The 24552-nt window shown below is 34.3% G+C and overlaps 1 protein-coding gene and 1 long non-coding RNA gene across 9 annotated transcripts; one reads left to right on the top strand and one right to left on the bottom strand.

The window, feature by feature from the left end:
• Positions 1-386: 386 nt before the first annotated feature.
• On the top strand, positions 387-2699 carry LOC139877191 (heat stress transcription factor A-7a-like). The gene is made up of 2 exons (XM_071864603.1): positions 387-719; positions 1644-2699. Exons 1-2 carry the CDS (start codon positions 387-389, stop codon positions 2346-2348), a joined length of 1038 nt encoding a protein of 345 aa, XP_071720704.1. The 3' UTR covers positions 2349-2699.
• A 132-nt stretch (positions 2700-2831) lies between these two features.
• LOC139876678 (uncharacterized) lies at positions 2832-8534 on the bottom strand. 8 transcript variants are annotated; one of them, XR_011768238.1, is made up of 10 exons: positions 8318-8534; positions 8157-8209; positions 7592-7686; positions 7462-7512; positions 7012-7092; positions 4593-4726; positions 4182-4358; positions 3875-4079; positions 3708-3784; positions 2832-3164 (listed from the first exon to the last, which is right to left on the bottom strand). It is a non-coding gene; the product is annotated as an uncharacterized lncRNA (long non-coding RNA). The 8 variants fall into 8 exon arrangements; XR_011768237.1 differs by having other exon boundaries at positions 2832-3174; positions 3708-3781; XR_011768233.1 differs by having other exon boundaries at positions 3708-3781.
• Positions 8535-24552: the final 16018 nt, after the last annotated feature.

Here is a 24552-nt window from a genome sequence, read left to right as displayed (position 1 = left end):
TAATTTGTGATTCTTTTGCTGTAATTCTTTTGGGTTTTTGACAAAGTTCAAAATTTGATAAACCCATCTGATTTTTTTATAGAAACAGAAAAAAAGTTTGTGGCTTTGTGATTCATCTTGCTATAATTTCATTTTCATAGTGGTTTTATGAACATTTTGATGAACCCCATTTAAATTTTCATGAAAAAGATTGTAGCTTTGTAATTCATCTTTCTGTAATCTGTTTGGTTTAACTGTTTTGGTGCAAACTTTTCCCTTTTTTATTGTTTGTTTGCTTTTTTATTGCGAATCTTGATGAACCCATTTGAGTTTTCAAATAAAAGATTGCAGATTTGTGATTAAGAACAAAAAGATTGTAGATTTATTAAAGGAATTAATAACTAATTATGAATCCTTTTTACTCTGTTGTTAAGGAGGAATACCCATCAAGTGATCCTGGTGGTGGTAGTGGTGGTGGTGGTGGTACAGGGGTGGTCAAACAGTCAACGATGGTACAAGTACCACAGCCAAGGGAGGGTCTTCATGATGCTGGGCCCCCACCTTTTTTGACAAAGTTATATGATATTGTGGAAGACAAAACTATTGATCATGTTATTAGTTGGAGTAGAGGTGGTCAAAGTTTTGTTGTTTTGGATCCACATGCTTTTTCTACTAATCTCCTTCCAAGATACTTTAAGCACAATAATTTCTCTAGCTTTGTGAGACAGCTCAATACTTATGTAAGTCATCCTCTCTTATAGCCCTAATCCTTGTTTATATATATGTATGTATATATGTATATCTATATGTATATATGTGTGTAAGCATAGATGAAACTTGATGAATCACCAAAGATGTAGTAATCCCTTTTTGGAAGGTATTAGATTTGGTTGATGTTCAAACTTATGCATAAATATAATGAAATTCAATACATGATCTAGTGAGTAGTGATTAGGTTTTCCGTGTTTAGGTTACCTGGTAGGGCCCTCATTTTACTTTGATGTACGCGATCTAATCAGATTAATCCGTGACCGTTTCTAAGATCTAAGGTGTGGTGATTGTTGTTAATTTTTATGATATCGTCATATCGAGCAAGTTTTATGATGAAATTAAGATGGAAATCAAGTGGGAAGTCCAAATTTGTATCCCAAATGATGAGATTAGGCTAATATGACAACTATGACTAAAGTGAAAGTGTGAAACTATTGTTCTATGAAATATAATTATGTTGAATGTTCAATGTATGTGATTTTTTAGGTTCACTTGTGTAACAACCCATGATCACAATGAAATTCAATGTATGTTCATAATTTTAGGGGATTCTTAAACCTAATGAGGACATTTGAGATTTTAAGTATCCTTAAGCTTATAGGCTAATTCATAATTTCATACACCTACATATTGTATTCATAATGTTCATAGATTGATTAGTTCACATATGTTAAAATCTTACTATTGAATATCTCTTTCAATTGTTTGACCATTTAACATTTTCATTTTACGAGTTCCATTACACGATGAAAAAGATGTGATTGTGGGTTTGTTTATAGCAAAAGATGAACGAAGAATGCAGAAAAAGCATAACAGAACAAAACTTCTCGTAGTGCGTACTCTGGTCGATATTTTTGATTCGATGGACTCAGGGCTTTTGTTTTCTAAAACAGGGTTTTAGAAAGATTGATCCCGATGTATGGGAGTTTGCGAATGAAGCGTTTGTGAGAGGCCAAAAACACATTTTGAAGAATATCAAGAGACGAAGATCACTTAGTTCACAGTCGTTTTCACAACAAACTCTTGCGTCCACTTCTGAAAGTGGAACATTTAGTTTTGATGACGTTGGTCGTTTAAAGCACGAAAAACAAGTACTCATGATGGAATTAGTGAAGCTCAAACAACAACAACAAAACACTCGAGCGCAACTTCAAGCTATGGAGCTAAAGTTACAAGGAACAGAGAAAAAGCAGCAAAAGATGATGAATTTTCTAGCGAAAGCTTTGCAAAATCCCGAATTCGTTCAGAAATTAGTTCTTTACGGTGAGAAAAATCAACTTCAAGAAGCTATTATGAACCAAAGTGGTGAATCGAGCGGGTCAAAGGTTATTAAAGCTGAACCTGAAGATTATGTGGATCAACCCGAACCGTTTCAAGTGTCGGAGCTCGAGGCACTTGCGTTAGAAATTCAAGGGTTTGGTAGATTTAAGAGAAATCAAGAAGAAAAACGTAACGATCTTGATTTTGACGTTGGGGTTAAAGAACTTGATGATGAATTTTGGGAAGAGTTATTTAGTGAACGATGTGATGAACAATCTGTTGATGATGTGAACTTTTTGGCTGAAAAGTTGGATATTTTGGGTTCAAATCCTAAGTAAAACATGAAAAAATAACCATTGTTTGATGTTTGTTTGTATTTAGGTGATCGGACGTCATTGAGCATATGATGATGAACTTCAACAGATTTAAAAATCTGGTTTCGGTTGGCTGTTTTATTGGTTTGTTTTAGGTTTTGTACATTTGATTTTCTTTTATAATAACTTTTTCGATCATATCAGATTGGAAGCATTTTCTTGGACTGAAATGAAGTTGCTTGTTCTGATAAACTCAAGGTTATTGATTTATTTTGTTTTGCAATATGGGTTGACTTATACTCTCCCTTATAATGTAGATTGAACCGAAGATATTGACCGGTCAAACCGGAGATTTAAGTGTTGCAGTTTCAGAATGCAGCTATCAAGTAGTAAATTATACTTGGGATAAAAGATTGAATATGGATATATGATAGTGAAATTATTTTCACAAATGTAATTTAGTAGTATATGAACAAGAGAAGAACTTTAGTTTCTGCAATTATAATGATGGAAGCATTGCTACATGAGTGCATCACTGATAAGGTTCATGATAGATCATCCGGTTCGTTTACACTACAGGGAGGTGATACTACCATACACACTTTTTATCATAAAACTTACAATAATAACCTTATCTTGGGACTTGAACCTTTATTATTATAAGTAAGGACATAATAATCAACTAGTTTATAACCCGCGAATTCGCGGGACTGAAACATGATTGATACGAAGTTAAAATTGAACAATATCACTTAATCAAGTAAACTAGTAGAGGGGTGCGCGCATTGCCGCGCATTTTGCGAGCGATAGTCATCTCCATACGTAATCTCGTAAAGTCCTCTGCATAGTGCTACAAAAAGCATCATTAGCATAAACTGTGTGAAATTATTTAATGAGCATTTATATAATAAATATAAAAAGCTAATGATCCAAGTAAATGCGGTAGTGCAGTACATGTCATGTGTTCATACTTTTAGGTTTTAGAGACTCAGCAACACAACAGATCAAATAATCAAATATAAGTTAGTCATTACACCATTTATCAAAAAAGCATAAAATTACTTAAATTATTATACTATTTATAAAACACGAAGTTATCTAATCTCTCTATATCAAATCCAACAAATAATCAACGAAAATTTCCGCTTCCTTTATCACATCAACCAATATTTATGCTCGTATTATCATCACCATCATGGCTAAAATCATGAATCTGTGGAGAAAATTCACGGATAACATTTGTACTGTTTTCATGAGGGTCCTAAAGAGACATCTAAGATTGAGATTTACAAACACCATAACAACACGCCATTTCAGCAGGTCTTTTTGTCAAGAATCGACAAAACCTGAGTTTCGTAAGCATGTACTAAACAAAAAACTAACCTTTTCAACCATCAAGTAGTTGCAACGCCTTAACAGTGTCGGTCGGAATGAACTGTGTTTGAAAGTAGCATTCCCTACTTGTTACAAACAGAGAAAAACAACAAATGTTTAGGCATTTAGTGTTAAGGGTCGTGTCAAAAATGCAGCCAAGAGAAAGAGCAACTTACACTTTTACTACTGATTTGCGATTTCTGTTAACGTACGGACTGGATGAACGTAATCTTAATTCCTTCGATTTTACAAAAAGTTTCCAATATAGTCTCCCAAATTTAGAAATCAAAAGTAGCTTTGAGGCTAAATACATATATTTCCAACCAACAGAATGTGCATCACAGCCTCGTACCTAACATGCTTCCTAACGTATTTTTGCAGCTGAAATATGTCAAAGTACAATCAAGGACGATCGATACGGTTACACTATGTCTAGTATTATATTTATATAAATTAAATCGAGGCAAGGCAGTATGAACATACATGGTTGCAAAAAATAAATTTTATCACCAAACTCGTATGTTGCCACGCCAAGATATGATCTAGTTATTTTCCATTTGCAAGGCTCAATTTATGAGAATTCGTTATCACCACCTCACATTTAAGGTGCTTTCCAACGTATATTCGCATTTTTGACATGGTTGCACCAAATACATAGTCCTGCAAAAAAAATACACATATCATTTTAACAACACAAACATGGTAGACAACTCATTAATAATACTATTGGAATACATTTAGGTAATAACCGTGCAACAAATTGAAACAACCTTTAACATAAATTGAATGTGGTTTTTAGACCTAAAACTTATTAAATAGATGGCAAAATTAGACCTAAACTCATTAAACTAAAGTGTAGCAAGATAAATTATTTTCATTAATGATTCATGTTACCTTGCTTAATGTTTAGCAGATGTTAAATGCAAAACCCAATTCCTCCCTTTTCATGAGCAACCGCAACATCGAATAGCCACCAGAGATGCGATACGATCAAAGAATAAAAATCTTGTAAATCCACTTAATGCTCCCTGACAGTTAAACTTCAAAGTTACTGAAGTATAAAAAACACTCTATTAACTTCTTCCTTCTTTATTAGAGCAATGCACCCTAAACAATCAAACAATTATAACTCTAAACCGTGGTTCCAATCGTCTATAATCATGGGTAAACAACAAACAAAAGCAATCAAATATTGTCTAATTGTGATGAAAACCAAAAAAAAAATTAAAAAAAAATCGAGAACACTTACAGTTGTTATATGTAGGCTTTAACAATTGTCTTAAGCTCATAAAAAAAAAAAAATCAAAATCATTTGCAACAGCAAGCAAAAAACTTAAAATTTCGATATACTTACAATAAGCAAACGTATGTAAAATTCTTCGATGGCTACAATAACGATGATAACAATTTTAGTTGGATTGCCTCAAACCCTAACTAATCGACCGAATACCTAATTTTTTCGCACAAATCTAATGATCAAAATCAAAGCGATGCCCAAAACCCTAATTTATGCCGACAATGATGCTCGATTGTCAAGAATCGCGAAAATAGTAAGTTTTCCATTAATCTCGCAAAGTATGATTGAATCTCAAGTTGATTTTGAAAAATGACAACTTTCGCTCACTATTCCAATTTGGCCGAAGCTGGGAAGGAAAAAAACATACCTTAACGAATCTGGTGCAGCAAACATCTACAAATTTTTGTAATGAAGTATGAAACAAATGGTAGCGGTGGAGAAAATTGGTGAAGTAGAGAAAAAGATTAGTAAGTACTCTGTATTTAGAGTGAATAAAGCGATGAACAGGGCAATGGTGTTTAGGTTGCGCCGGTGTAAATGCCGGCGAGGGTGGCGTTGGTGTTGACGGCGGTGAAGATGGTGGCGACGGTGATGTTAGAGAAGAGGCTGGATAGGATGGAGAGGAAGAGTCTGGATTAGTTAGAAGAAAAAAAAAAAAAAAAAACACAGCAAGGTGAGGTACTGTTATACTGTAGCGGGCAATTACGCAAATTAGTATATTGTTAAATTAACATTGTATAATTGCCTAATGTGTGTAAGTTTCCACTTGTGATACTTTGTATAGATTTGCAACAATCTATATCAAACAACAGTGTCAAAAGACAAGTGGCAACCGTATAAAGTAGTTTCGATCCATACTAAAGCAATCGGCATGGTCAACATATCCATGTACAACATTTTATCGTTGATTTGAATGAAAAGCTTCTCCATTACCTGCATTACAATTGCATCGGACCACATTTATATGAATAAGTGTTGGACAATCAAACACATGAATAACCTTTTATGTTAAGCTAAAATAAAAATAGATCAAACAATCAAAAAGCTTTTTTACCCACTCATTTTGGCACATATATTTAAAATGTATGATGGTTGACCTGAATAGGCCAAAGAAAACACGGACTCCTTCCCATTATTATTTCTCTAAGCAAATCTCGAAAGCTGTAGCCGTCACTTCCCTCATTAAGCATTCACGTCGTCACATAAAAAGGTTTATACATAAGGAGTATATGCATTGGTTGCCATTTCGTCATGAGGCTAGAAATTGACACCAATAACTAATGCAAATAAGTAATAGCCATTAAAAACCCTTATAGAGAACTAAAGATCCAAAAACTTACGATCAATCCAAGTATTGCACATATTAAAGTTTTTTAATGGCTTTCTTAGTGTAATCTCCATACCATTCTTTTGTACTTAACTATCATCAAATATAATATACCCAATAAGTCATTAAAAATCCTTTTTTGCATGATTAAAGATTGAAGGTTAAAAAACATATTAAGGAAGGAAATGGTCCAGAGGTATTTTCATGCACACACAAGAGCATTATCAATCCAAGTAGTGCAACATATTAAAGTTTTTTAATGGCTTTCTTAGTGTAATCTCCATACCATTCTTTTGTACTTAACTATCATCAAATATAATATACCCAATAAGTCGGTAAAATCCTTTTTTGCATGATTAAAGATTGAAGGTTAAAAAACATATTAAGAAAGGAAATGGTCCAGAGGTATTTTCATGCACACACAAGAGCATTGGTACGAAGGCTGTGATATTTAATGGGTCAATATCATCTCTACACCTATATTTAAACGAACGGGGCATATAACTTTCACCATTCTCTGTTCCCTATTTAGCTAATCTAACACTTATTTGCTAATGTTAAAATTTCCAAGAGTTGAAACTATAAATGTACTAATGATGTCAACAATTATAGTGCGCATTCCATTTACCCAAAATGACATATTTGTGAGTAACAGTTGGCTACTTATCATAAAATATAAATGCGAATACCTTTTCTTATGTCTGTTGTTGAGGAAAAAACCCCCATAATGCTTAGCCAAATAACACGAGCATCGAGAGATAGTGATCCAGCTGAAACGAAGCATGTGTTAAATGTAGAATATATAACGCTAAATCTAACTTTTATTTTACATATATGATGAAATGAACAATTTTAAGTATATATCGATGACAAAAGACATTGAACGCTGAACTTGACGAAGGTGTATCAATTATAACTACACGAAAGTATTATCTAAAGGGTTCAAGTTAATTATGTACTTCCTAGAAGTAATTGATAGCACAAAATAATTATACTGCTATAATCGCATGTCCTGGTAAGTCCAATAACAATTGTAAAGTTATTGTGAATTGTAGCATGATCAAAAATATTGAATGAAACAGTTTCAAAATAAAATGTGTATGTGTACAAGATATAATAGAGGAATTGAAGAGATTTACCCAAGTTGTGTACTTTAGCAGGTCATAGACCGAGGCTATGTAGCTTTCACTCTCGCAAAGAAATAAAAAATAAAAATAAGTGTAAGCACGAGAGAGAAAAAGAGAAATGCCATAAACGAACCCAATATACCTTCATTCACCTTGGAATGCAAAACGATAATGAACCACGTAAACGGGTCAGAAGATGTGTAATTAGTCATCCACACTGAAGCAAATTGCCTTGGACTGCAAAAAATTTAGCGAACCATGTAAACCTTCTTGAAAATTAAAGAACCATGTAAACCTTAACATAATTCGTATATACAGTATAGCCAAGAGCCCAAGAGCAGATTAATCGTTGCCAAACATTATTCCACCATGTCACGGCTGTGGTTTTAACTCTTAAAGTATACAAAGTTTAGATAATTATGTGTAATTCTGACCCGTTTATATCTAACGAATGGGTTAACTACTACTTTCCCATCATCTATCTATATATGTATGTATTATGTATCCTAAAGTGTATTATGTATAAATGAAACAGACATAGCAGATTCAAGCAAATAGCAGACATAAAATCGTTTTGAATTCAGTCATTAAATAGTCAAACTTTTAGTTTCAATGTAGGGTTTGAAATCCATACTTCAAGAGAATAGCAGATATGAACAATTAGTTAAGAAAACCGAATAGAAAACCTAAATAATAAAAATGCTTACCTTGATTTCTTTGAAAAAAGCCTACGAATACGTTTGGCGTGTACAATCATCTTCTGAACAATTAAAGTATTAAACTTCAAAGGTTAACAAATACTAGTAGCAGATATGAAGAACTAATTAAAAAAAAAAAAAAAAACCCTAATTCCTAAATATATATTTACCTTGATTTCTTTCAACAAAGGCTATGAATACGTATATCTGAATTAGGGCAATTACCTTTTCTGATTTCTCCCACCCTAATCACAGTTATAAACCTATAAAATTGTTTTTCAAAAACCATTCTTCAATCGCGATATTACAAGATATTTGGTTAAAATCATGAAAACGATTTTGATCGAGGTTTTGGGTTTGTGCCGTTTGGATGAGTTTTTTGGTATAAGAACGGTTTCTCAATAAAATTTGAACGGGGTTGTAGATGAATTAGGAGTAACACGATAAAGGATAATACTGTAAAATGACTTTATGTGTGACGTATCATAGTTCTAAGTTACGTATACACTATTTTCAACGGCTCAGATTAAATTAAGTTTTTGCATCGAAGGGTGGTGGCTTTGACATCAAGGATTTTTTAAAATATGGTGATGTATTTAAAGTTTTGTAATAGTACCAGATAAAGAAGATTAGGTGTGTATGGATCAATATTGAGTGTGTGAGTATCATCCCCTTACAGTAACATGGCAATTGGATCAGGTCGGATTTCGATCGACTTAAACGGGTTTGGGTCTGAAGGGGTCGAACTCAAATGAGTCAGATTCTTTTAACGGATCCAAACGGGTTGAACCCAATCGGGTCGGGTCAGTTTGGGACCTAATTTTTTTCCCTAAAATATTTAAATGAGATTAAAATCTAACCGTAAACATACTAGAAATTGAAATTTAAACACAAAACTGAAACGCGAAACTAGAAACTAAACACTACAAATGGAAACGCAAAACTTTGAACTATCAAGCCCGTCTGACTTGTTTACTGTTTAAACCACATTGAAAACTGATAAATGGACTGAACGAGTAATGATATATTTATTAGCTTTACGCCGGTAAATGTGGTTAAAAAATTATGTTGTGTAGTACATTTAATAGTGTATCGGATCATTTTGGTGTAACTGAAAATAAATCGAATTATTAATTGTTTCATAAAGGCACTTTTGAACTTGGGCTAATAAATTGTAACCCAAAAAATGTTGGTTTGGGTAGATTTGAGGAAGTTTACTTGGAACTTTAGTCGCCCAACTCCTGAACAACCAAAAGCTTTCAGCCCAATAAAAGCTTATTCAGGCCCATAATAAAGATCAAACATGGTTTGGATATGTTTCTAAACAAGTTGAAAGAAAACAGTACCGTGTAAAATTACGATTGTAGAATCAGTGGTTTGGCATCGGTTTGTTCAACTGTTAAATACTTTTTACGTCTCAAATTGCCCTATTAACTTTTACAATTCATTGACTCTAAATTATTTTTGGTTTTATAATATTTGACGAAGTTTAAGTTTATATGAATTATATTTTAAACATGTTTTCACTAATATAATTTTCATTAAATATAATATAACACAAATAAAAATATTTAACATCAAATTGATAGAAGTCAATCTAAGCAATTATTTTAAGATGGAAGGTTCTAATTCTAAGAGCATACGGGTGAGATATGTTGTTTGGAAATCTTAGATCTTCAACGCCAAGAAAGTCACTCCAACACAGGGGCAACTCTAGGTTATTGTCAGTGAGATCACGGAACACCACTAATTTAAAATTTGTGTAAAAAATACTCTTTTAAATTCTATAGGACACTGGTAATTTTAAGTGAAGGGCCATAAATTTTTTAAATTTATAGTTTTTTTCCCCCCCTTTAATTTGTATAGGACAACACTAACTTTAACTAGTCGGATCACATTTTTTCGAATTTGTAGTTTTTGAAGGTAAACAAACACTAAAATAACAGTCAAATATAATTATTATTGGAAAAAAAAATTAAGGACTCCATTGAGTTCTCATCCTGAAATCGCTACTGCTCCAACACCAACAAGCATTATATGTTAATGTTGAGGTTTCAATGGTGCGTGAGCCGGTTTTCATAGCAGTCCAAAGTAATTTTGCGAGTTCATTTACACCCACTACTACCAAAACGGAGATTAGAGACCGGATTTTTGGTTTTTAGGAATCGGTTTTAAAACCGGTTCTTATAGGTAAGGATTTCTAAAGTGGAGGTCGGTATTAAAACTGGTTCCTTTGGGGTGAATATAGAGACCGATTTTTTTTAAAAATCGGTTCCTATAGCGTGGGATTATTGTTGATTAGTTTAGGGTCGTAGAATGTATTTGGCTTTTGTGGTTGTACTTTTCTTGTATTGGTGTAATCGTTTGGTTGTATGCATTTTTTGATTTGACGGGTGAGATTCAGTTATATGGAGTAGATAATTTCTCGATAGTTGCTTTGTAGTCTTTTAGGTTCGGGCCTCTCCGTGTCTCTCAATTTCTATTTTTTCGGTAAATGTCTTCATTATTTCTATGAGTTTTCATATTTTAAGCAAAAAAAAAAAAAAAAATAAGAAAAAAATGTCTAAAAAAACCAAATGGCTTTATATCCAATCAACTTGTACCTTATACTTATTTTACTTATTATAAAAAGGTGAATTTAATCGCATATTTACATACATACTAAAAAGCAAAAATTGGCAAGATTTGCGTCATGCTAGCCTGCTAGGAATATATATATATAGTACAATATATATAGTGATCAACACAAATTCTAGTAAAACTAATAGATAGAAAATAAATTTAAAATGGTATGTTGCTAGCTTTTAGAGGTTGTGGACAACGATTTTGTTAATTCTTAATTTGCTATCATTCCTATGGCGAATTAACTTTTTTAGAATATATATACACCATGGAATTTTGCCATCAATCGTCGTCATTATTCAAATAACTAATAATATCGTCATGGACCAATAACGTGCATCATCTTTTTTTTTTTTTTGTTAACTTGAATATTCAAGTTTTTTTTTAACTGACTAATTCTAGAACAACTACTAGCTTTGCCTGTAGCATAAAGTAATAACTTTATAGTTCCATGAAATGAAACCCTTGACCCCCACATTGAAAGGTAAAAGTCTTACTCTATTTTGAGATATTTCAAATTAATTGTTCAATTTTATAAATGGAAAAGAATAATTAATGTGATAAAAATATTTTATGTCCTTACTTTATTCATGTAGAACAAAAAAAATAGATAAAAAATAAAGATGTAAGGCTGAAAGTTAACAAAAAGAACATGTGACAAACATGAGCGAAACTAGGTGTGGAAATGGGGTCCCTGCCCACAATGATTTTGAAATTTTTAGTGCAATAAAGCCTCTATGATAGAAGCTGATTCGAAATGGCTAGTCTTTTAAAAAAAATAAAAAATAAAGAGAGAAACAGACTTTTCGCTAACATCAAATTTTTCATTCATTATCCCTTTCAAAAACTTACATACGAATTTATAATAATGCAAAGCTTAATCAACTTAAAGGAAACGTGAGTTAACAATACTAATGCACTAGTATACAATTAAAGAATTAATGCAAGGAAACATGGGCATGTTGAGAACATGCATGCATACATGTTGCTGGATTTGTGGACGTGGGATGACCAACAACACAACTCACTCGTTGAAAACATCAAATGTTAATTCACTAATAACTGCTTTGTGAGTCTTGTATCAATACCCACTTACATCACACCCACGTACATATCCATGTTCGTATCAATACCCACCGGTTGAAAATCAACATTATCCTCAAGGTTGAAACTTGTGGCATCGTCCATGGTGGTTTCGGGGGTGGTCGTTTATAAGACACTTGAAAAAGTTGGATACAAACACAAAGCATCCAAATCTTCCATGGTGGTTCATGTTGAGTTTGAAGAAATACAAATTGTGGTGGTTTGTAGTTGTGACCGGAGTGGATGAAAATGGGAATCGAATTTTCAAAGTTGGGGTACTGTGAGGTGTAAAGAGTTTGCAACAGGAGGTGTTACAAGTTGTTGGATTCTGTAATTTGGTGGGCCATGGGTGGAATGGAGAGGTAGTAAAGAGATATGCGGCGTTTTGGATGGTTCGATCTTGGTGGTTACAACAGTGGCATCAGTGATGGTGGTAAGAGTGGGTTCTGTGTCATCTACGGAGGTGGTGGGGGTGGAGTCGGTGTTTAGTGGTTCAGTATCTTTGACGAGAGTGGTGGTTTGTTGTGAAATGGTTTCAAGGTGTGTGATTTCGGTGTCGTCAAGAAGAAACTTAGCCATATTATGTGCTAAGTCTGTCCCCAGATTACACCTAATCATGGTAGCAGCCAAACGGGTCATTGCGACTTGGAGTCGGGGCACGACGGGTCGGTGACGTATGGCATTCCATTGTTCATTTATGGCATCCCATGATTCATTGAGGGAGGGACTCAATGAAAGCACCATTGATAGAAGTCGATTCGAGATGGCTAGTCTCTAAAAAGTAAAGAGAGAAACAGATTTTTGACTAACATCAAAATTTTTCATTCATTATCCTTTTCAAAAACTTACATACGAATTTATAATAATGCAAAGCTTAACCAACTGAAACTCAAAGGAAACGTGAGTTAACAATACTATTAATGCACTAGTCAACAATTAAAGAATTAATGCGGGGAAACATGGGCATGTTGAGAACATACATGCATACATGTTGCTGGATTTGTGGACGTGGGATGACCAACAACACAATTCACTTGTAGAAAACATCAAATGTTAATTCGCTAATAACTGCTTTGTGAGTCTTGTATCAATACCCACTTACATAAGACCCACGTACATATCCATGTTCGTATCACTCTATATATTGCGAAAAAGTCTCCATATTTTGCTCCAAAAGCCTTCTTATTTTGCTCAAAAAGCCTTTAAATTTTGCCAAAAAGCCTCTATATCTTGTCAAAAAAACTATATATTTTGTGTTTTGTTTGTAGACGTGAACAAGAAGAAGAAACTAAAGAAACAAACATGGGACCAAGCATGTCACGTTTGGTGACATGTTGTCACCTCTGGTGAGGTGATGTACCAAAACGTGAGAATTAGAGTCGAGCTTTTTTAGCTGATGGAACAAGGATGTCACATTTGGTGACATAATGTCAACAATGGCGAGGTTTAGGTCGGCCATGAAGATTCTGGATCATCTTAACTTGTCCAACAAGTTGTTACTTTATTTGTTTTCTTCAATAAATATAACCCCATGTAACATGTATAATGTGTGCATGAATATTATAAAGAAAAAATTTTTTGTTTGCGCATGTGGAGTAAACTCTTCTCCGTGTTTGGAGTTGGGATATAACAACGTTAAATTCTTGTGTCGTTATATCGCATTTATTTATCGTTCGTATGCTTTAATTATTCGTTTATTGTTCGTGGGCTTGGTGATTGGTTTATATCAGATGTCTTGTTGGGTCCATGTGTAACACCCCGTTTTTCTAAACGTGATGCTCGGGACGTCGTCCAAGAATAGGTATTTGATCATTTGGACATATTTACTTGACCACATTTGACTTTGGATGCTCTTAAAGGTGGAATTGGGGTGAATCAGGTCACCCATCGCGTTTCAACATGGTATATCGCGTCTGGGACGTCGCGATCCGAAAAAAACAGGAGCAAAACGCGACGACTAATTTTCCTTGATTCCTGATCAACCTATCGCGTTTGAATTGGGTGTGTCGCGTTTGGATGTGTCGCGAAAGGCGACAGGGAGTCGCGAAACTCGACAGACACGCTGAATGTCTATTTTCAGCTCGTTTTTAGGAGTATTTTAAGGGTGTTTTGGTAATTTCGCATTATGAACGGGTTATAAGCCTCAAATCAGTTCCAAGCTTATCCTAATCCTCATTTTTCACACACTTCACCTCCTTCATCAAACCCTAGAGTGAGAAACCCATTTTAGTGAGAGAAAGCTCCATTTGGAGAAGAAGAAGAGTGTTTCGGGTGAAAGCTCAAGTGTTAAAGTTGTTCTACTCGTCAACGGCATCATTTTGGTGGTATTGGTAAGTCTCAACTCCGAATTTCATCTTTATGATTTGATATTCAAGTTAGGGTTTTGAGCTTGTTAGTTGTAAAACCCATTTAGATGATGAAGTGGGTTTATGGTGACTAGTTATTGTTGATACTTGGCGGGTTTCGGGTTGGTTGACGTTTTGGCCATGATTAGGCTTTGATTTTGGGTGTAATCACTTAGTTTAGCGATGTTGGAAGTATTGGAACCTGTAACGACCCGGATTTTTCGACTTACTTTTGTGCTTTGTGCTTTCAAGAAACCACGTATTTGTGCGTACTGAGCGAGTTTATGCTCTGGGATCTTATTTCATGATAATTACTTTGGTTAATATCTTACAACGTGCTATTAAGCGTGTAATCACTTAACTTGATTCCTGTATGCTTTTACGACCGTTGGTGTCACTTGACGTTTGAAACGAGCTATGTACTTGGTACACGTTTAACATTGGTCATAAATGGAATATTATGACTACGTAATACTAATTGTTATTTCTTAATAATAATTACTTGGTTTTTTGGATGCTTAATTACGTTTAGTAATTTACTTGTGCTTACTAATTAGTCTTGTTGGACTTTCTACCTTGTTAGACTTTAGCCCACCCTACTCTAGCTAGTGGACTATTTAATTAGCCCAATTATTAATGGTTAATGACCCAATTATATGTAGGACAAATGCCTATTTATAAGAGCCAACATACTAGCATTTTTGTTAACCATTATCACAATTGTTGCATGGGATCCCAACATAAGCACCAACTTTAGACAACCATTAACCAAAAAGCAAAAGTTGTCTCCCCCTTGTCCCCCCTAAACCCCACGGTCACACCACCCTCACTCACTATAAATACCACTCAAACCTCACCCATTTTACACTTGATCTCATTCACAAATTACACACACTTACTCTCTAATTCTCTCTCTAGTCTTTCTCACTCTAAAAAGTATAAGTTTTAAATTTTTTTCTTCTTCTCCTTCTCTTCTAAATGTCGACATCATCATCATCATCATGCAAAGATCTAGCTTTTTAGCTTTTTGATCTTGTTATATCTTGTAGATTCAAACTTGGGTTTGAATCCTTCAAGAACATGAAAGATTCAAGCTTTCTAGCTTTGAATCTTCATTTACTTGCTAGATCTAGGTTTTTTAGCTTATGATTTCTTTATTTTGTTATAAAGATCAAAACTTGTGTTTATGATCTTCATGTAACTTGAAGATCTAGTCTTTTGCTTTAAGGATCTTCAAGAACATTAAAGATCCAAGCTTTTTAGCTTATGGTTTCATTATTTTATTAAAGATCTTAGCTTTTTAGCTTATGGTCTCATTACTTTCATTAGATCTTAGCTCTTTAGCTTATGGTCTCATTAATCTTGTAAAAATCCAAGCTTTCTAGCTTAGGGTTTTCTTAATACTTGATATCTAAGTTATTATTGTAGATCTCACTTACTTGGAACCTTTTTGTGATTGTTGTGATGATAAAGATCAAGTTTTCATCATCTCATATGATGAAGATGCATAAACTTGTGTAAAAAGGACAAAGGTTGAAGCTTTATTAGGTTTATGCAATAAAGAGGCAATCTTGATGTTCAAAACTTGTAGAATGATAGCTTTTACTCTTAGTTGTGTGTTGATGGTTGAAACTTGGTCAAAGTGATGCTAAAACATCAAAGAGTTGTACACTTGAAGCTTACACGCATCAAGGATGAGAATCGTGAGGAGCATCAAGCACCAAGAAACCCATCGGAGCACTTGTTTGCTGTTTTTTGGGGTCTGATCAGACTCCTGGACTTCTGGAAAACTGATATTCAGATAGTTCATTTCGATTAGATAACTTTTCGTTTAGGCCACGCCTAAATCCGATCTACGGTTTAGGATTTATAGCATTCCGAAAGTCACTACGCCTTTGTAATGACGTGCTGAAAATTCTGACCTACTCGCACTTAAACCATTGCCACGGTCAAATAAAGACGATTTAGGTTCTGAAAGTTAGTCAGCGGTTAGAGGACTCACATACGGAGCCATGGCCACTGACTACGCGTCTTTTCGATTTGTATAGGGGTCGTAACAGCTGTCCAAAGTCAGCCTTTTGTTTCGATCTCTATTTTTGTTAAACTTACTTTAGTTTTGATGAATGATGATGATGATGATGATGACACTTAATTTATGCACTTGTAAACTTTTGGGGACAACATACTGACTTAGTGACCTTTGACTTAGGTTGACGACCTTTCGGACCGACTTACTACTTGCATACTTTTCATATCGACTTTTACTGCTTATTCATTGTGAGTTATAGCATCCCTTACTACTTTTTACTATTTTTGGGACTGAGAATACATGCGCTTTTTACGTTTTACATACTAGACACGAGTACTTAAACTTTATATATGTGTGGGTTACAAAACGAAAAAAAGATTCCCCTTAGATCGGTAACGTTTAATCATTGGTTTCCTAACCGTGAATGCGAATCTTAGATATGGATCCATAGGGTTTGACAACCCACTCGGGCTAGTCGCGCTAGCAGAAAACGGGTGTTTAATACTTCGAGGACAAACGCACTCGCCAAGTGCACTTTTAGGGGGTGATATACATACGTTAAGTCTAGTTACCGGGTGTCCCACGGTTAAGCATATACTTTATCATATTGATTTAAAATACTGATTTAAACTGCTGGTTGAAGCACTGAAAACTCGTGGTCTACATTACTTTACTGATTACAAACAAACTATAGCTCACCAACATTCGTGTTGACTTTTTAAGCGTGTATTTCTCAGGTGCTTAGACGTTGTTGCTTCCGCTGTTAGACTTGCTGTCTTGGTGTTATAAACTTGCTATTATGGACCTGCTATGTTTGATTTCCGCTGCCTTACTTAGAGATGTCTCAATCATGGAACTTTTATTTTGCATTTGCAACTTATGTTATTTTGAATAATGGTTTGTAACGACCTTTGTGTCACGTTATCTTTTGTAAAACGCTATCTTTTCGTGAATGCAAAAACTGGTTTTCAAACAGCATATAGTGTTTGACCTTGTAATGATCCTGTTATTGATGATCCGTACACGATGGTTTTGTACGGGGCGTCACATTTGGTATCAGAGCATTGGTTGTAGGGAATTAGGTTGCATTAGTGCGTCTTGACTGAGTCGAGTAGGATTCACTAATAGGACTAATCTACAACTTGCTCGTTTACTTGTTTCTGAGGAACCTGCTGCATGTTACCGTGTTATATTACTGCATGTTACTGCTTATTACTACTGCATGCCACTGCTTACTTCTACTGCTGTATGAACTTGCTGCATGCTACAGTTTCCTTTTACTACTATGTAAACTCGCTGGATGCTTTTGCTTATTCTCACTACTGCATGCTACCTTATGCTTTTGATTGCACGTTACTTCTGTTGATACTGTTATTATTGCCATGCTATGTACTGCTGTAGACGATCTAGGCTGCTGTAGTTACTATGTCTGATTGCGTGCTCGCTACATGTCTGCTATTCACTGTACCGACTTGTAGAACTTATCCTTCCCAGTTCATATGTTTTTCTGAACTACTTTCCCACTCGTCTAACCCTAAGAACTAGAAATGTAATCCGCCTGTTACTACTGATCCACCATTCCAGAGATCGAAACATTACTTCAAGCAATCTAGAAAGAGTACCCCCGGATTACACGCCCGTTAAAGTTAATCCTCGGAGGAGGAGATATGTGAGGACTTATCGGAGTAACCGCACCCCGAGCTCACCCTAATTAGCCACGTACGACGTACGAACATTAGAAGGTTGTTCAGTTTTCGCAAGCTAACTCGTATCCCGTACGCTTTCATGACCGTCACTTATCTCTTTCATTCTTCACCACTACTCGACGATCTAACGACACTTCTGGACTTAGGTCCCTGACACTCTTAGGCATTGGAGAAGTCAGGAGGACATCTCCTTTCACAAGGTCAGAGTGCCTTCTACTGATGCTCAGCCATACCCAAAGACTTGGGAGTCACCTCAAGACATATCGTATTACTACTTGCTACACGTACAGTTCGACACGAGACTCAGATAGAATTTCTAGAAAGGAACCTAACGATGTTACCTGAACCCGAACATTTTGAAGAAATTTCGGGACCTTTAGGCATTGATGCATGACCTGCGGAACCTACGCACCCACACCGAGAAACCATGAGATTAATTATGTAGAATTTATTTTGAGATAGCATAGATAAAGCACCGTTAGATGAAATTGAGTAGAACTGGAAGTGATCACGTTACATTGACCATATGGAGTGATATTGGAATGGACGTACGATTTAGTACAATATAATGACGTCAGGCCAGCATGGTTATATTGAAGTGAATCATGCAGAAGTCCCAATGTTACTATATAAGGAATATGAAGTGATTCAAAGAAAATTTTGGTAGGAACCACTTGAGTATACGCATTATGGTCTGTTAGAGGTAGGGAAAGAATAACCACGTAGCCCAGATACTATACAAAAAGGGGCCTTGATTGCAGAATTGATAACCTAAATTTTTTTTATAGATATAGACACCTTGGACACTTAAGAAAAAGTTCTCAAATAGGAAAAACTTGGGACTTACTTGCGATAGAGCAATTGTTATCTCAGCTATGGAGACTCGCATGGATCCTGATTTTAGTTAGGGTACGTTTCGTCACAACATTTTATTGTCTCGGAGATGTTTAATACTAGAGCGATAGAAACCTCATATCTAAGAACATTAGTATTATGAATGATAAGCCATTAACAACCATGAGAGTTAAGTATTCTATAGGATAAGCTAATGGTAAGCTGGCAGAGATAGAGGAATAATTTAAGGTAGTACCTTAAAATTAACAGGTGGGTCATTTGGAGATGACCTCATGACAACAAAACTTCGAAGTTTTAAAGTAGTAGTTGGAAAGGATTAGTTACCTACGCACAAGCAGATGTTATTTGAGAAGATTGATAGAACTTTTCGCGGTAGTATAATAAATTTGGTTGGAATAAACCTTAAGATTAACCTAATACTCATCAAGATAGGAAGCTTGATGTAATGGCTGGAATGGACTTTAGGATTAACATAATACTCATCAAGTTAGGAAGCTTGATGAAATAGTTGGAACGAACTTGTGACGCCCCGTACTAAATCATCATGTACGGACCACCAACAACAGGATCATTACAAGGTCAAACACTATATGCGTTTTCAAAACAAGTTTGCATTCATATCAAAAGGTGAAGTCATGACTAACGTCAATTGTTTTACATCAAAAGTATGCTTCAATGAACAGAAGCAAAGGTATTAGTACGTGACCCTTAGGTCGTTACAATTCATAGTTCAAAAGTAATTAAGTTTGAATGCAAGATAAAGTAATTCATGCGGGGATAACTCTAGAGCAGCGGGTGTCTACAGCAAGACTAGTACATAGCGGAAGCAAGCAAACCTTAAGCACCTGAGAAAAACATGCTTAAAAACGTCAACACGAATGTTGGTGAGCTATAGTTTAAGTATAACAGTAAAGTAAGGTAGACCACGAGATTTCAGTGCTACAAAGAGCGTTTCAAAAGTAATTCAAATCAGTATGTTTAAGTATATGCTCAACCGTGGGCACTCGGTAACTAACTTAACGTTTAATAAAATAATACCCCCTGAAAGTACACTTGGCAAGTGCGTATGTCTACGAAGTATTAAACACTCGTTAAATGTTAGCACGACTAGCCCGAGTGGGGATGTCAAACCCTATGGATCCATATCTAAGATTCGCGTTCACGGTTCAAAAACCAATGATTAAACGTTACCGAGCTAAAGGGAATGTTTATGCCGTTGTATAACCCACACATATATTAGTTTAAGTACTCGTGCCTAGTATGTAAAACATAAAATCCGCATGTATTCTCAGTTCCCAAAATAAGTTAAAGTAAAAAGGGAATGCTATAACTCACAATGATAATGTAGTCGTAAAGTCGGTTCGGAAAAGGTGTGCAAGTAATCGGTCCGAAGGTCCTCAACCTAAGTCAAATAGTACTAAGTCAGTAAATCGTCTTAAAAGGTTTAAAAGTATGTAAATAAGGTCTTAAAGGTCATCATCATTCATCATTTAAACAAAAGGCGTAAAGTAAGTTTCGTTCATGAAAGTAGTTTAAAGCAAAGGCTGACTTCGGTCAGTCACCACGGCCTCTACCCTTACTGAATTAAGGTGAGACTAGTGGCCAAGGCTCCGTATATGAGTCCTTTAAGTGTGGGAAAATTTACAGAAGCAAACTTGTCTTCGTTTGACCGTGGCGACGGTCTAAGTGGAGTAGGTCAGAAATTTCTGCACAACGTTAAAAAGACATAGTGACGATCGGAGGGCCATAAATCCTAAACCGTAACTCGGATTAAGACGAGTCCTATAAGAAAAGTTATCTACTCGAACATACCTATTTGAAAATCATAATCAAAACAGCCCAGGTCTTACTGATCAGACCCAGAATACAGAAAATAGACAGGTCAGTAGGTTCCGGTGGTTCTTGTTGTTCGATGCTTATCATGGTTCTCATCCTTGATGCATATAGCTTCAAGTGTACAACTCGTTGATGTGCTTGCATCATTTTCACCATGGTTTGACCATCATAACCCAAGTGTAAGTCTAAGACATGAAGCACAACTCACTTAAGTGTTGCAAGTGTTTTGATGAACCAAAGTTACATCAAAGTCTTAGATTCAACACATACATGAAATGTAAAAGTAATATTAAGTTATGAACTTGAAAGTAGACTTATGTAAAAAAGATCTTGAGTTGTAGAACATAGTTCTTAGTTTAATCTTGAAGATCCAAGACTCAAAAGTCTAGATCTAACATAAATGTACCAAGTTATAATTAAAGAAAGTTTACTAACATGTTCTTGAACTTTTAAAGTTAGCTTTTAGTTCAAGATTAATGAGATCAAGGTTAACTAGTAACATTTGACCAACAAGAACATAAATCATGAAATTAAAGTGCAAGTAAATGAAATAAATAAGCTAAGTAAACAAGTAAATGAGTTTATGAGTTGCATACTTTAAAGATTCAAACCAAAGTTTGATCTTTAAGAAAGTAAACTTTAAAGTTTACTAACATGAATTACAAGTATGTTTTCACAACACATGAACTTAAGTCTTTGAAACTTTAAAAGTAGAACATAAACTAGTAAGTTTATATTCTTGATTGTTCTTGTAAATACAAGATAAATGAAGAATCAAACTAGTAAGTTTGATCTTGTAACTTGTAAGTAATAATTAATCAAAGAACAAGTAAGTAAATAATAACCAAAGATAAGTAACAACAACAAAAGAATGATGATGATATGTGTGTATGTGGTTCGGTTTTGGGACAAAGAAAGAGGAGGGAAAAGTCTCAAGTCACTTACAAAATTGAGAGAGAAATGAGAGGAAAACTTGAGAGAGATTTTCAAGTAAAAGTGTGTAAATGAAAAGTGAGGAGTAACACTAGTATGTAGTAGTAAAAAAAAAAATTGAACTCCTCTAAAGCCATTGAAGGCCGGCGGCTAGGAGGAGAAAAAGGGGGGAAGACAATTGTTCTTTGGTTACTTACATGCTAAAGCTTAAAAGTGTGGTTAATAGATGGTTGTTCATGGGAATTATGTAGTAACAAGATTCCTTAAGTCTTTAACTAACTAGTTACACATACAAGTAATACTTACATATTAAAATGGGCTAATGAGTCCATGAAAGAAGTAGGGTGGACTTTATAAGCCCATGTTCAAGAGTCCATAACATTAATCAAGCCAAAGTTCAAGTAGTTTAACAAATAAATCCAATTAAAGCCCAAGTAACTAACTAATCACCATAGTTAATTAAAATGATTAATAAAATCAATCATGAATGTAAATAATACTTGAAAATATTATTCGTGTAAGTTTCGTGTGTCACAAAGACGTTTCTGGCAATTAAAGTCAAGTTCGGGCAATCATGGCAACATGTAAATGTAATAACATACATTCGTTTTATCACACGTATTAATAATAACAATTATTAATAAATAAACGTTGGAAAATCCAGGGTCGTTACATTACCCACCTGTTAAAGAAAATTTCGTCCTGAAATTTTAAGGAGAGACCAACAATGGTACCGTATTCGAATAAGAAGGAGCGTATCATAGTTCTGTGAGACCCGTGGGCTCAGAAGTAAGTTATCTACCTTGAAAGGTACTTCGGCGTATGAAAGTGAGAATAGGTATATGCCGTTAATTAAGCCTCTTGTCCTAAGAGGTCAACAAATTGATTTCATTTCTGATTAACAGGAGTATGCCATCTGAATGTATATCCACAAAAGGAAAGATGGTGTGTTTAGCCTTACAGGCACCTTCAGTAAACTGGATGCGTGAAATGCATCATGAATGTTTCTAAGCTCATCTAAAACATTGAGCGTGTATGTCGTAATATAAGCTGACAGGTAGAATGGGAAACATAGTGATTACAACCATGCGATTTGATGTCTGGATAGCGTTAGCTATGGATTTTACCAACCCCTTGGTTTCGAAAGGAGGCCATAGGCATAGGAACTCGATATTTAAGAACATTTCATTTGAATAAGTGAATCGAAATTTTAGCTGAAAGTGACCAACCGAACTTGCAAGCCATAATTATTCATAGTGTCTTCAGAACGGTCTGAACGAACAATGAGGGATATCACCTAGTTTACCATACTGCAGGTGAACTCACCCTTAGATGAAATGAAAGCACAGTTCTGTAATGTAACTTCATCCTTTCAGTTACATGTTGAAGTTAGGGTTATCATTAACTAGAGCAATATACAGTTGCAACCACTGAAAGAAGAAATATATAGAGTATCCACCTGAGCGTCGTAGATGTTTTAAGCTGTCCCTTCCCAAGGGATAACAAGATTCATAGGTTTTCAGAGTATCTTATATTACATTTCCGAAAGAAAGTCGCACGAAAAGTGTGGTCTTTGAACGAGAGTTGTGACGACCCGGAAATTTCCGACCAAATTTAAACTTTAATCTTTATATTATTCAGACACGATAAGCAAAGTTTGTTAAGTTAAATCTCAAGAATTTTAAACTGTGTTCATACATTCATTATAACCTCGACCAAATTCCGACGATTCACGAACCGTTATATATAAATAGATATGTATATGTATATATATATATTATAACTTGAGAATATTAATAAAGTATTAAACGTATAATACTTTACACTAACGTATTTGTTTCAATATGATTTTCGACAAAAAAATTATATTAAATGATTGAATTATCAGAAACATTGAATTATGATTACAAGTCTCTGTTTAGAGGTCCACTATGATTTGAGAAAATCTATTCCTCTTAACGATATTCAGAATAATTTGTAAAGCTATTTATAAATAAAAACAAAAAGTGTCATTTACGAAAGTTAGACAAAAGTTAGTGGAGAATTGGTTTGCATAATATTCTATTAATCTATTTTCAAACGTACAAAGACGTTTTCAGTTTAAAAAGAACTTTATTATTAAAACGTATATAACTTTTATAAATATCTAGAATCACTTTTGACAACTCATTACTTAACCAGTATAATAAATATAACGATATTTATATTTTATTTCATTAAATATATATAACGATTTAAATTAATATTATATATATTTATACGCGTATTATATATACATATTTTTTTATACTTTTACTATACTTTAACTTTACCTTTACTTTACTTTTACTTTACTTTAACTTTAATAATTCACTTTAACAATTCATACATTAATAATTCACTTTAATAATTCATACTTTAATAATTCACTTTAATAATTAATACTTTAATAATTCACTTTAATAATTCATACTTTAATAATTCACTTTAATAATTCATACTTTAATAATTCACTTTTATAATTCAAAAATCTATTATAAATAGAATTTAATAGGTTTCATTATTTCATAGAAACTTGAAAATATATTTCTCTAAACTCTCTCAATTGATATATATATATATATATATATATATATATATATATATATATATATATATATATATATATATTTGCTCTGTATTATTTCAAGATATTATTAGTATACATAAAATATTACGACGGAGTGCTGTCCGAGTGATTTCAAAATAGTTTTTTTGAATGAGTCGAAGCTAAGGAAATTATGGGTTATAGCGATGGAGGTGATGGGTATGGTTCTTGGGTATGCTCGTGAGGTCAATCTAGTGTTTATCATCTCCGTTGCGTCTACGTACTTTCCTGCAATATTGAATCTCAATATTGATACGTTCGTGAATCCGAGGCCAACCTTGCACTTATTAAATAACGTTATATGTATTTTTACTACGAAATACAGTATTGTGAGTTTCATTTGCTCCCTTTTTAATTGCTTTTGCAATAT

Source organism: Rutidosis leptorrhynchoides, chromosome 11, assembly GCF_046630445.1.
Source record: "Rutidosis leptorrhynchoides isolate AG116_Rl617_1_P2 chromosome 11, CSIRO_AGI_Rlap_v1, whole genome shotgun sequence".
NCBI lineage: Eukaryota > Viridiplantae > Streptophyta > Magnoliopsida > Asterales > Asteraceae > Rutidosis > Rutidosis leptorrhynchoides.
This window is presented reverse-complemented; position numbering and strand designations above follow the sequence as displayed.

What these genes read in the sequence shown, in the direction of transcription:
- LOC139877191 (XM_071864603.1), top strand. Translation starts at nt 387, where the DNA reads ATGAATCCTTTTTACTCTGTTGTTAAGGAGGAATACCCATCAAGTGAT. An exon ending in TGAGACAGCTCAATACTTAT is followed by an intron (nt 720 to 1,643) that starts GTAAGTCATCCT and finishes TTTCTAAAACAG; the next exon opens with GGTTTTAGAAAGATTGATCC.